Source organism: Bison bison, unplaced genomic scaffold (genome assembly GCF_000754665.1).
Source record: "Bison bison bison isolate TAMUID 2011002044 unplaced genomic scaffold, Bison_UMD1.0 scf7180017864327, whole genome shotgun sequence".
Lineage (NCBI taxonomy): Eukaryota > Metazoa > Chordata > Mammalia > Artiodactyla > Bovidae > Bison > Bison bison.
This window is the reverse complement of record NW_011494899.1, coordinates 5264386-5279050: the sequence shown is the minus strand read 5'-3', so window position 1 is coordinate 5279050 and position 14665 is coordinate 5264386. Positions and strand designations below refer to the sequence as shown.

Here is a 14665-nt window from a genome sequence, read left to right as displayed (position 1 = left end):
TAAAGCAGTATGTACACAATTATTTTAAAAACTCATTAACTTGCAGGTTAATGTAAGAGCTTATGTGGGCTTCCTGGTGGCTCAGACGGTAAAGAATCTGCCTGCAGTGCAGGAGGCCCAGGTTCAATCACTGGGTTGGGAAAATCCCCTGGAGAAGGAGCTTATTAACGTAAGAAGTTCCAGGGAGGGAGAAAACACGACATTCAATTACATGCGACATAGCCAGGTGAGAAGGCAGCACTGTCTCTCACATGCATCAGAGGGGACTATGGACCTGACACCTGTAGGTGGCCAATGTTCTTTCAGAGTCTGAAGCCCATATAACCCAAAGTTGACCAATTTTACCTTTTCAAGTTTCGGTACTAATAGCAAATTATTAAATTTAGAATTTCGTTCTGGTATATATTGATGTAAATTTTAAAGTTGTTCAATTCCTTTTTTATCTTGATTCTTAAACAGCCCAATCTTTAAACTTTAGAGAAAGAAGCTGATAACCAAAGATCAAGTGCTTTTATCAGTTATGTAATGATATACTGCCTGGATCAAATAGAAGATATTTCAAAAATACAATTATATATGCATCAAAAGCCTTAATTTTGCATATCTATTAAACCAACAATTCTGCTAATAGAATTAACTTGAAGAAAACAGTCATGTATGTACACAAGATTCAGTGAAGTGTTGTTTATAACTGAAAAGATGTATATAGTCAAAATGTCCAACAGAGGATTAAATAAATTATGTTTCAGCTATACAACAAAATAATAAAGAAATTAAAGTAGAACTTACGTAATGACCTGGGAAAGATGTTCACAATATATTGTTAAGTGAAAAAAAGCATGTTACAAAACAGTATGCAAGTATGAGCCCATTTTATAAAAAATATACATATTTAGCAAAGTAAAAGGACAAATATTTACCAAAATATTAACACTGGTTACCTTTAACATTGTAGGATGATGGCTGATTTTGCTTAACCACCCTTTTTTGCCTATTTGAATTTTCTGTAATGAAGATTATTCTTTAAATGGGAAGGTAAAGCGGGAGTTATTAACTTCAGATTATCCCAGTTGTGCCCTCAAAACCTCCTTCTGGCAAAGAAAATGTTTCTGTCCAGCCCATATCTGGGAAATTGCTTCTCCATTGTAAATTTGAGTGTTCTTTCAAGATGACAGTCACTCAAAGTGTCTTTTAGGCAAACTATACAAGAGCAATTGTTGATTAAAAATTATCACCAAAAAGAACAGGTGAGAAAATACAAATCTCCTCACTTTAAAAAAGCAACAACCCAAGTGCAGTGCTATTAAATTATACAAAGTTACATTATCTAAATTTAGTTTATTGCAAAGATCAAGACAGCACACTAGAAGTTGGCAGCTTCTCTTTCATACCATTCACAGCACTCACTCTGCTCTTCATTTCATTCACTCACCCATGCAAAAAAGGTCTGTACACACACAATGATGTCTGACATTTCCTGGTTCCCATAGTATATTAGGAAACTTGACATTTCAATTAAAAAGGTAAAATGAGGACATTTACCATCAGACTAAAATTCCTCTTCTGGAAGAGGGTATTATGTAGTATTTGAAGATATGCTTTGGAAAAATCATACACAAAATGAAAGGGGCACCATTTCTAGAGCACTAGGACTACAATAAACTTATGAATTCCAACACTCATAATAATATAACTCGAAAACAAATCTCGTCTTAACAAAAGCTCCAATAAACTAAAACTATCTTAACAGGCACAAGGAACAGTGTAAACACTGTTAACGGGCACCAAGTTGAATAGGGCAGACAATAGTTGCTTCTGCATTCACACTTAATCTCTCACTTACATTAAAAAAAAATGGTACTGTTTAAGCTATGAATGTTTTACAAAAAAAGTTAATTTTTAATAAATATGGCAAATGCTAAAAAGCTAGCTAGGTTATCATGCAAGATATTATATAACCAAGACAAACTCAAATTTATAATAAAGGCAACTTGCATTCAAAATGAACTCTACCCTTATATTTTATTAAAAGGGCAAACATCATGAATTAACCCAGCTGCTTACTTGAATTACAAAAGTAACATGATTCAATATGAAAATAAGAAACTGTCTACAAATCTCTGACAGTAATAAATTGCAATATACAATGCATACAGGAGTCATACAGAGCAACAAACTCTTGTACAAAACAAAAATATTTTAATACCTTTAAAATCCAAATTTTTCTTTAAAATCATTCATGAAAAAGATTCTCAAGTCAGAATTAACACCTCAATTAGTCAAGCATTGGGAAGCTACATTACAGCTATTTAATATACAAAGAGACATCTTTTCACCAGTCAGTTCCTTCTAATGTCTCTGTTCCAGAATCTGTATACAGACTTGTTTTTCCATACTCTCCGTTCCATCATTTCTTCAGATCATGAAAACTGAATTTGCTGAACACCAGAAATCTAAGATTTGAAAATTTAAATTGAGCATAATTAAAGAAAATAGTTTAAAAGTAGCAATGTATACTATAACATTCAAAGAATAAAAACAGAAGGCAATGAAACATAAGACTAGTTCCCATCCCAAATCTCCATTCTTTCTACCTAAGGGAGCTACTTCAATAATCTCTTGTATATCTTTATAGAAATCTGTGTGAATACACTCATTCCCTCAATATCCACGGCAGACTGGTTCCAGAATGTCCTGTGGATGCCAAAATGCACAGATGCTCAAGTCCTTTAGTCAGCTTTCAGTATCCATGGGTTCTGCACCTGCAAATTCCATCTGCGGATTCAACCAACGACAGATTGGAGACGGCATATGATCCACAGCTGGTTGAATCCATGGTGTGGAACCCGTGGATATGAAGGACAGACTAAATGAACATCTGTGTACATATCTGTAACCGTAAAAGAATACTATACACAGTTATATATTTTGAGAAAATGGTTTTTAACAACCCTCTTTATCCAGTTCTTAATAATTATGTTGATGTTAACTGTGATTAAAAAAAAATGAATATAATTTAAGTAATTTAAAATACAAAAAAAGTACAGTACCTGTTGATATGATGTTGTGTAAACCATAACATTTTGTTGCTGACCATCTGCAGTTATTAAGCCAGCTGGTAACTGGTTAGCTAAAAGACAAACAAACAAATGCTAAAGTAGGCAAAGAAGTGCATCTGCTTTCTTGACCTGAATCTTAAGGCTGGGTGATTTTCCATTTAAAAAAAGTTTCCCCAAAAGCACATTTTTTCCTATAGCATTTTTTCAGTTTTCTGAAGTGTACTAACTGCTCATGTGCATAAAAGATGGATTAAGTTTCTGATTCATAAATACACCTAAACTCTAGGCTTAGGCTTGGCTGAGAACAACACTTATATAACTAAGCAGTATATATTTTAAATATGAGAAATATATAATATATACATATAAATTTTACATGAGAAATATAGTCACCATAGACCTTTTATTTCACCAATGCCTAATGTCTCAATTTTTAAGAAACCTTCAGTTCAAATTTATTTAAATCTCAAGATTTAATATTGTAAACAATTCTCAATATTCCTATCTCATGAATCTTAAATAAAAAATTAGGGACTATGGAAATCAGAACTATTGGTAAAAGATTATAATCTCTGCATAATTAAAATGTACACACTTATCCCTCACAGACTTCAAATATAAGGGCATGAACTAGTAAGAACTATTCAAAATAGTGCTATGTCAAAACACACAGTGCTAATATTCCAAAAGTTCCACTAAAGACATATCCTATTAATCACTGCCAACAATTTAGTTGCATAAATGTATCATAACACTGCTTACTAAATGCCTCATCTGTAAGCTCTTCGCTTAGTCCGTCTGTAGCTGTGACTGCTCCACCAATTCCTTTCTCTCCTTTCATAGCCTGGGGAAGGAAATGAAACAGTAATCACTTGTACTCAAAACAACAGCAGCAACAAAAACCTACTTCCTAAATAAGAATGCTTACTTAGTTCCTAGAATTAGAAGCTTCTATTATTATAAAACTATTAACACTTCTGGTTAATAACATATGGAGAGGTCCTTCAAAATGCTAACTGCTATATATGCAGTAGTCATCACAAGACAGTGTTAGTAATGACCTAGAAAATCTAAAATATTTATGAGTAAAAAGAAGTTATTCTAATTCGACACTACGTCAAAAGGAAAAGTCCAATTACAGATGAAGTAGTCTGCAAAATATACTCAGCTTGCAAATCTACTACAAGTGATCCCAATATCATTTAACTATATACACATCTCTTGGCCAACTGGGCAGCACTGAGGCAGACAGCTGGGAGTTTAAAATTCCTAAATCAGAATTACAGTTTGGATCAAAGACCACTTAAGTGTCTGTCCACTCTCAGGTTCTAATGATCTAATGATGCTGAAGATCTGGAAAAGTTCTGTAAAGAATTAATATATTCTCTTCCTACTCCAGTCATTTTGTACAGATATCACAAAGTTAATGGGATTCTAACACTAAAGACATTAAGAAAATATTTTGAGAGTAGTATGAATCTGACACCCAAGTTGGAGTGTAGAATTTAAAAATATGCTGATCTCAATTCATTTTCACAAATTCATACCATAGGCAAAGTAAAACCAAACATGAGATATAGAAAAATTTAATTAATATAAGAAAATGATATAGTTGTAGTTCCCTATCTTTTTATCTAAACGGCCCCAAGCTCTGAGATACTACCTCTTTAAAATTAGTAACAATAACAGCATGTGGTATTAATGACATTATTGACCATTCAGTATGTGCCAGGCCAAGGGTTGTACATGGATTGTTTTACTTTGTCTTAAGTCCTATTATTAGCCTCACTTTACAGACCAGGAAACCAAGGCCTAAAGTACTTAAATAGTCTGCCCAGGGTCATGGAGTTCAGCATCCAGGTGGTGTAAATCCAGAGTCCATGCTCTTTTAGTCATTACATAACTATGCTGCCATTAATAATAAACAAAGGGAAGAAGAAAGGACTTACTATGTAAGTTCAATAATATAAGTGATTACATACTTCTGAGAAATGATTCACATGTTTAAAAAGTTAAAGGGAATAGTGTACCTTAATTTTCTTAAAAGCATAATGGGAGACACTTTACTTACCTCTCTGAACTTTTGAAGGTATAATTTCAGAGGTTCTACATAACTGTCGAAGCCTAAGGTGGACATGGCAAAAAGAATATCTTCTCCATTGATTGTCTTCCGTTTCTCTTGATGGCATCTTTCACTTGCTTCAGATGTTATAAAGCTGATGAACTCGCTTACACATTCTTGAACACATTCTTTGGCATCTTTTGCAATCTGAGGAGAAAAATCAAAGGTAAATCTGCAGGGCATATAATCACCATTTCCTAACAACCTGCAAAAATAAAAGGCTATTCAGAAGAATATAAATTTCAGTTAATGACTGTTAACCTTTAATCTTTAAAAATATCTGCTAGTAACACTGAATAATGCATGCTATCAAAATTCGAACCCCCAGAGTGAGACTGAAAACTCAAATACAAGGAGAGAGGCTTTGACAGCTATTCACAGAAAACAGAATTTAGGTACAAAAGCAACCACTAGATGACTCTATTACCCAATAAAGATGAAAATTCTTACTAACCAAATGCTCAAGAAAATCAATCCTGTTATGTCTGGAGTGTACTGTGGGCTAGACTCAAGTCCTGCTTCTCTGCCGTGGCATTTCCACCAGTGAGGACACCAGAAAGTTTTTAAAAACAAAATAAGTTTGTGTAAGGCTTACAAGGGAGTGAAATAATGACATCTAGTGACATTTTTATTAATAAAGACACGAAGTGTCAGGAATAGGTTTTGAGTTTATGAAAAAGCCTACCAAAAGAAGCACACACCTGTCATCTCATTATAAAAACAATTCTTCACTAAGCGATCTAGGGTTTCAAAGTGAAACTGTAATAGAGTAAACCATGCAATTCCAAAGTCACGTCTAACAGCAATAACCAAATCCTTCCTGAAACACACTTTCACCTCCATGCCTATTTTACATCCTGGAGAAAAATAACAAAGAGTTACTGCATAAATGCAGTCAAGCAAGATAATATAATGTGAGCTGTATACAGGACTTTAGATTTTCTAGCAGCTACGCTAAAAAAAAAAAAAAAGATGAAATTAATTTTAATATATTTTGTTTAACCAAATAAACCCAAAATATTACCATTTAAACATAGAATCCTTTTAAAAGTTGAAGTATACGTCAATAAAAAACATTTTAAAAATTGAGGTATCTTTATTCTTTTTTTCATACTATGCCTTCAAAATCTGGGGTATGTTTTATATTTACATCACATCTCAAGTCAGACCAGCCAACATTTCAAGTGCTCAGTAACCACAGGTGGCTGTGGCCACAGTACCTGTGGCGCGGGCCTGCTTAGGTAGCAGTCAGTAGCAGCTGTGCTTCTTTCCCCTTACACAGGAGGACCACTCAAATTGCAACATCTAACAATATAATTTAATAATATACTTCCTTGTAAGCCTTATTACTTTCCTAAGTATTTTCTAAGCTACAATAAAATGAGAGAAAGCTTATTATGCAATGTAAAACAATATAAAAAGTGTGGACTTCAGTTCAGACCAAGTGATAAGCAGAATGACAATAAGTTTTTAAAGCTGTTATAGGTTAACTATTTATATGGTTGTTTCTCTATGAGACAAAACAACTTAGAAATATCATGCCAAGGACTTCCCTGGTGGTCCAGTGGTTCAGACTCTAGGCTTCTATCATAGGGGATACAGGTTCAAACCCTGGTGGGGAACTAAGATCTCACATGCCATGCATGGGGCATGGCCAAAAACAAATAAAAATTTTTAAAAATCATGCCAGCTGAAATTTAAATGTATATTAACATTTACAATTATAGACAGAGTTTCCAGATATATAGACTTGGGGGAATATCCATTAGTCCAACATGATCCAATTTTGATGCAACATTTTAGAAGTTACAACTTCACAGACCCCAAACCTAATAGTTCTAACAATGTACCTATTTTTAAAATGATTCTTAATTCTGTTTTATCTGCTTCCAGCAAGTGCGGGAGGGGGAGCTTGGGGGATATAAGAGAACTGAAATTGGAACACTGCTCAGTAACCAAGTGTGTACCACTGAACTAAGTATTCTGCTGAAAGGCTGAATGACTGAAATCAATAGCTAACTACATTCATGAACTGTGTTCATGTAGTTTGACCTTCCCCCTCTTCACCCCTGAAAAATAAAACCTAGTTAAATTTCTCCTCTGCATTACCTTTCCCGTTTGAGGTATGGCATTTTTCATTATCCTTGCAACATTTGCAATTGGAAGGTATATATCTTGTTCTCTAAAACTTTCTTTTGAACCGTTTGTGTCTTCATGATCATTCATGCTGTCCTCAGTATCTAAAGGAAAATAACAGGTTTATAGGTTCTCATAATTTTTACTTCAAGACAGAGAAGACTACCCTGAAACAACCTAGGATACATTCTGATTCATCTCCTAATTATTTTTCAGGATTAAAATGGCAGGTCTTTACACAAGTTTCCCACAGCCATACTGAATAAATATCCTCATTAATTTCAAACCCACTGCCTAGAATACTTTTATCCTCAACTCTGCCTATTAACCCTCCAAAAAGCTCAAATACGTCTCTACTGCACCTTCAGAAGCGATCTCTCTCACAAAATATCACATGTGCTTCTTTGTCTCTTCTCTAACACATTCTGTAATTCTTATTTCTCATTCTCCTCTTAGCTTTTGGCTGAGGCCCAGTATCAGCTTTATGTTCTTCCATTTGGTAAAGCAGCTTCAACAGAGGAGGTTGTTGAACAAATAAATATTTGTTACATAACTTAGCTATAAAACATAAGAGACTGATCTATGGCTCCATGCATATAGCTAAGAGGATGTATTAAGAGGATGTATGTTTATCCAAAGCCAAGTTTATATAGGACAGAAAAACTGGACGTGAATATTACTGACCCAATTGGATTATTACTAAGGTAGTAATAGTTTCTGAACAAAGCTATAGCGGTAATATAATCTTCTTACAAAAAGTAAATTTTCAAATTATACAGATGTAGATATAACTGAAGTGTTCACAGTACAAGTATCCTTTTATGATTAAATGCAGTATCCTGAAAGTAAACTTCCCATTCTTTTATATATGTTACATAAGAAAGGTACTTGATTCAATTTTAAAATGATGTTATCAAAATTAACTTGTTTGAATTGTTTAAAAATGAAGTAAATAATCAATCACCCACCGTCAACTACTTTCATCTTAGTATTTTTTAATTCTACTCATCAGAAGCCACAAAAGCAAATTATTTCTAACAGGCCAACATAATGCTGCCATTCTAATACACAGTTAATATTGAATAAAAAATAAAACTACATATGCTCATAAGTACTGGAAATATAATAGCTAGCACCCACCCACTAAAGAACTAGTTTACTCTATCAATTGAATAAGAATTTTTCATATACAATCATTCAGAAAACGAAGATCATGGCATCTGGTCCCATCACTTCATGGGAAATAGATGGGGAAACAGTGGAAACAGTGTCAGACTGTATTATTTTGGGCTCCAAAATCCCCGCAGATGGTGATTGCAGCCATGAAATTAAAAGACGCTTCCTCCTTGGAAGGAAAGTTATGACCAACCTAGATAGCATATTCAAAAGCAGAGACATTACTTTGCCAACAAAGGTTCGTCTAGTCAAGGCTATGGTTTTTCCAGTGGTCATGTATGGATGTGAGAGTTGGACTGTGAAGAAAGCTGAGCGCAGAATTGATGCTTTTGAACTGTGGTGTTGGAGAAGACTCTTTGAGAGTCCCTTGGACTGCAAGGAGATCCAACCAGTCCATTCTAAAGGAGATCGGTCCTGGGTATTCTTTGGAAGGACTGATGCTAAAGCTCAAACTCCAGTACTTTGGCCATCTCATGCGAAGAGTTGACTCATTGGAAAAGACTCTGATGCTGGGAGGGATTAGGGACAGGAGGAGAAGGGGATGACAGAGGATGAGATGGCTGGATGGCATTGCTGACTCGATGGACATGAGTCTGGGTGAACTCGAGGAGTTGGTGATGGACAGGGAGGCTTGGCGTGCTGCAGTTCATGGGGTCGCAAAGAGTTGGACACCACTGAGCGACTGAACTGAAGTAGGGAATCAGTAACAAATTAAAGAAACTGTACTAGCTTTAAAAAAGCATACTATTACAGAATTCTTTTCTAAAACCCATCATTCTTTTGAAAACTATTTCTAATAAAAATAAGCAAGTACACCTTTTAGACGAACACTGAACTGTGACAAAAGATTTCAAATTTTCCTGTAAAGACAAAAGTAACCTAGAACATCACATCAATAAAATTTCCACTTTCTCATTTTTCCTACTTGTGAATGTGTTTCTAATTGTGGCTTTCTTACCATCATGAGGCTGTATAACATAATGACTCCCTCCAATATAGTCTGCAGAAATCCCTAGTTGAGAAGCATCTGTGGTAGAACTGTCACCATCCATCTACAAGAAAAAAAAGCTTTTCAATAATCTTCAATAAAATTTATCTAAAAAACTACATAATAGATTCAGTGCTCATAAACTGTTATAGGATGAGTCAATTTTACATAGCTTTAAGCTATGGAATGTTTACTAAAAGAAACATTTACTAAAGTGTTTACTAAAGGAAAACATTTCCACTTCTTGTTTTGGAAACCTTTTAATCATATGCCAACGATTCAAGAGTCTCCTACCTACACTCCATTAAGTGATAAGCCTACAGGGAAATAAATCTAAAACACACGTCTTTCTTTTCAATTGCATAATCCTCAAATACCGTATAGGCAAGCGTGACTTACAACCTAATTTACCCCTGGAATAACAACAAGAGCCAAAATCAGCTTGTCAGTGAGTCACCTGGAAGTCACCTATATCCAGCATGTGCAGATCTCCTGCTAAAGCCAGGTGTATTCCTACACGAGCATTTTTGCTCTTGCTGCAGACTTTCTTTGCTATCTCAGAAGTTCTACAGAGACAATGTCCTGGTTCAAACTATTGTTTGGTATAAGAAACATGGATTTCTTGCACAGTTCTGTACCCAAGCAGCCCAAAAGTATACCCACATTTTGAACAAGCTCATCCCCTGGAACTGAAAGGTTCATTTTCACTCCTCCCTACCCCCTACTCCCAGACTTTTGACTTATACAGAAAAAAAGAAAAGGAGGGGTCAGGGAGATTGGAGATCTGCATATTAAAATATGAAAGTGTTATGCTGCTACTGCTGCTGCCAAGTCATTTCAGTCGTGTCCGACTCTGTGCGACCCCATAGACGGCAGCCCACCAGGCCCCGCCGTCCCTGGGATTCTCCAGGCAAGAATACTGGAGTGGGTTGCCATTTCCTTCTCCAGTGCATGAAAGTGAAAAGTGAAAGTGAAGTCCCTCAGTCGTGTCTGACTCTTAGTGACCCCATGGACTGCAGCCTACCAGGCTCCTCCATCCATGGGATTTTCCAGGCAAGAGTACTGGAGTGGGGTGCCTGTATAACCACAGACAAAAATGAGTGTTAAAATGAGTATTTTAAAAGAACCCTGGGAGTCCCTTGGTGGTCTAGTGGTTAGGATTTGGCACTTTCACTGCTATGGCCCTGGTTCAATCCCTGGTCAGGGAACTGAGATTCCTCAAGCCATGCAGTGTGGCAAAATAAAAATAAAAGAACCCTGCTTATTTATATGTATGGCTTAGTCCCTTTGCTGTTCACCTGAAACTATCACAACACTGTTGACTGGCCACATCCCAGTACAAAATAAAAAGTTCAAACAAAACAAAATAAGAACCCTGCTTAATTTTGCTCAGAAGTAAAAGAAGGAGAATCTGGAAGGAAGAAAAACTAAAACCATAAGTCCTGAACTGTCTCCATTCCAACATGGCAAATCCTGGAAGTCTTTCTGCTTTGCAAATACTATTGAAAACAATAAGGGATTGGCTATTTGTGGGTAGAAATTTTTTGAATGTGTTATCTGAATAAAAAATACAGCAAAATTAAATCTAATTTATATATGTTTTTCAAGGAGACACCTAATCCAAAATGTTTATCAAGGTTCATGACCTAGCACAAACTTGAGGTTATTAACTGCAATATTTGAGTCCTTATGCAATACCTCTTTTCCATCTCTGTTGGATTTTTATCTATTAAATAATACTAAAATACCAAGCTAGTTTCCAAGTATTCAACAACATGGCATTTGATGCATCTGTTGAGGGGCAGAGCAAAGAATTCACCTACTTTTAATAATTTGTAGAAGTACAGGGTACCTATTTATGATGCTTCTTAGTGCCCTCTAAGAGGAGGTAAACGATAGTCAGTGAGCTTGGATTTAGACTCTCACTGATCCCTAAAAACAAGCATCCTTACCAGTTAAATGTATTTCTATACAAAATGGAAATAATAATTTCACCTTCCCCACCTTAAACAGCTAATATATGCATGAAATATTACCCAATTATAAAACGCTATTTTGATCCTAAAATACTAAAAAGATACTAGGAGAATAGCCTTTAATAGATATGATGATGGATTTACTACCCATGAAAAAGTTCAATTAGGATAGCTGTGAATTGACTGGTTTTTACAATGCCCTAGGGAAGATTAAGGTACCAGAGACAGGATCAAAGTGGTTGTTTAAGTGTGTACAACTGGAAACAAATCCAGTTTGTTTTTTTAGGAAGGTGGGGGGGGATGAAGCAGTAACAAATCTTTTGCTAAATCAATGTCTACAAGATAGCCTGGGTTTTTAATTAGCTTTTGAGCAAGACTGTTGAAATAACCATGGTCTAAGGCAATGGCACCCCACTCCAGTACTCTTGCCTGGAAAATCCCATGGACGGAGGAGCCTGGTGGTCTGCAGTCCATGGGGTCTCGAAGAGTCGGACACAACTGAGCGACTTCACTTTCACTTTTCACTTGCATGCATTGGAGAAGGAAATGGCAACCCACTCCAGTGTTCTTGCCCGGAGAATCCCAGGGACGGGGGAGCCTGGTAGGCTGCTGTCTATGGGGTCGCACAGAGCCGGACACGACTGAAGCAACTTAGCAAGAGATTAATTAATTTATAAATACAATGTAAAAAAGTATTAAAGGCAAAAAGTTTAAGTCACATTATCTTGTCCTGAACTGGAATTAGCAGCAAGATCATCACCGGAATTAATAACATTAGCTTCTAAACCTCAGTCTTCCAAAAAATATTTCTACAAGTATTTCATAGAGTTGTTGGAATTAAAAAAAGAACAGAAACCTACTAAGGACGGACTTTGGCACACAGTGTACTTAGGAGACATCACGTCTCGCCATCCCTCCTTTGAAGATGAGCCACACATCATCCGCTTAGTTGTGTGTGTCTTTGGTTCTGCAAGCCTTAGCTTTTGTCATTTCACCACTCCTGTCTTCCTCTCCTCTATTTTTCTACCATTAAAATCCTGCCTGATACTTTAATCCCAGTGTTCATCCATCTTCCTGAATCTGATTTACCCTATTCTGTAAGCCAGAAATTAGTGTTCCCGTCTTTGAATCCCCAAGGCTCTTACCATTCCACATATTAGCCTCATCTTTGATGCCTATAATATGCTAGCTATTCTCTTATTTATATGTATAAAAAATGAGGGGGGTAACTTGCTAGATACATCCCAAAGGTTTTTTCTAGTTCTAAAACTTCCTACTAAAATTTCAAAATAGTTTGTAGAGCATAAGTAAGCCAGTGAACAAATATTTACCAAGTAAGCACCTAGTATTTATCAGGTCTGTACCATGTGCTGATGACCTAACAGGTCAACAACAAAGACAAGGTCTCTGTCCTGTCTTGTAGAGAAGACAAATATTACGTAAACTGGGGGCAAGGAGAAGGGGTGGGGAGCGCAGCCCATTAACATTTCCAAGGCACAGGCTCTGGAATCAGATCATCTGATTTGAATTCCCTGCTAATAACTGGCAAGTGGGATGAGCATAGTACAATAAGAGTACTCAGTAAATGTTATATATAGCTATTAAATAATTATAAATCATTAACTAATTGCTAGTGCCCAATGCTGAGGAAAACAAAGATGTTTTATGATACACTTTTGGAGCTGACTCCATAAGGGACCTCAATCAAGGAAGGGCATCTTAAGAAGATGACATTTACACTGAGACTGAAAGGTGAACAGCAATCAGGCAAACAAAGATAGGACAAGAATGTTCCAGGCAAAGGAAACTGAGACACAGTACTGGTGGCCTGGAATGAGCTAAGTAGAGGCTAGGTCAAGCAGTGCCTTGTGGACAAGAGTAAATCAAATTAGAGTTTTAACAGAAGAATGCCAGCCCGATTTCTTTTTAAAAAGATCACTCTGGTTACAGTCCCGTGTAGACAATGAACTGGAAGGAAAGCAAGAATGGGGTCAGAAGACCAGTAAGAACCATATGCTGTGTTTAGGGCAAGAGTTCAGGCCAGATGACGAACTTTCCCAGTATTGACAGGAAACAGCACTGGAGAGCAGAAGCAGAGACTACAAAGCTTTTTCGTTGGTAAACTCAGCAGACTTGGTGGCTGACTAAGAGCTGGAGCAAAAACCAAGGATAACGCTGGGATTCTTACAGCTGGGGAGACAGATGGCTTTCCCTGGAGAATGCAAAAGCAAGGGAAGTGGAGTGCTGGGTGATGAAGGGAGCCCAGCTGAAGCTGGTGACCAGGCATGTCTAGTGGAACCAATAGGTCCAGCTGTGATACTTACAAGCTTGATAAGAACAGAGAGGCTAAAGTGGTGGATTCCATCCAGACAGCAAACAGGAAAGAACACAAGGGATACTGATAAGAATGATCAATCATTAGATCCAAGGGAAATGAGAAATCCCAACAAGGAGTTAAATCCCATTAAATTAACTATCCTAAAATCACTAGATCCAAGGGAAATGAGAAATCCCAACAAGGAGTTAAATCCCATTAAATTAACTATCCTAAAATCATTAGATCCAAGGGAAATAAGAAATCCCAACAAGGAGTTAAATCCCGTTAAATTAACTATCCTAAGTATTTAGTTGAACTGATAATATTGTTCTCTAAAATACTAAGTGCAATAAATGGTCAGCTGATTAAGTAGTAAATTTTATTCTGTAATTTTTTGATGGGGCAGTATTTTAACTACACTAATAATCTGTTGATCAAATTGCCAACATCCGCTGCATCATGGAAAAAGGAAAAGAGTTCCAGAAAAAACATCTATTTCTGCTTTAATGACTATGCCAAAGCCTTTGACTGTGTGGATCACAATAAACTGTGGAAAATTCTGAAAGAGATGGGAATACCAGACTACCTGACCTGAAACCTATATGCAGCTCAGGAAGCAACAGTTAGAACTGGACATCGAACAGCAGACTGGTTCCAAAAAGGAAAAGGAGTACATCAAGGCTGTATATTGTCACCCTGCTTATTTAACTTCTATGCAGAGAAACACTGCATTATGAGAAACGCTGGGCTGGAAGAAGCACAAGCTGGAATCAAGATTGCCAGGAGAAATATCAATAACCTCAGATACACAGATGACACCACCCTTATGGCAGAAAGTGAAGAGGAACTCAAAAGCCTCTTGATGAAAGTGAAAGAGGAGAGTGAAAACTG

General features: G+C 36.4%; 1 protein-coding gene and 1 non-coding gene across 5 annotated transcripts in view; one reads left to right on the top strand and one right to left on the bottom strand.

The window, feature by feature from the left end:
- Positions 1–669: 669 nt before the first annotated feature.
- NFYB (nuclear transcription factor Y, beta) overlaps positions 670–14665 on the bottom strand; it is a 19677-nt gene continuing 5681 nt past the window's right edge. For all 4 annotated transcript variants that reach the window (XM_010853416.1, XM_010853413.1, XM_010853415.1 and 1 more), the window contains 6 exons: positions 9452–9545; positions 7291–7421; positions 5131–5328; positions 3822–3903; positions 3051–3130; positions 670–2453 (listed from right to left, as the gene is read on the bottom strand). In XM_010853416.1, coding sequence (XP_010851718.1) covers positions 2421–2453; positions 3051–3130; positions 3822–3903; positions 5131–5328; positions 7291–7421; positions 9452–9545 — 618 coding nt within the window. In that variant the 3' untranslated portion in view covers positions 670–2420. The remainder of the gene's footprint in view (positions 2454–3050; positions 3131–3821; positions 3904–5130; positions 5329–7290; positions 7422–9451; positions 9546–14665) is intronic.
- TRNAE-UUC lies at positions 10618–10689 on the top strand. Its single transcript has one exon. It is a non-coding gene; the product is annotated as a tRNA-Glu (tRNA).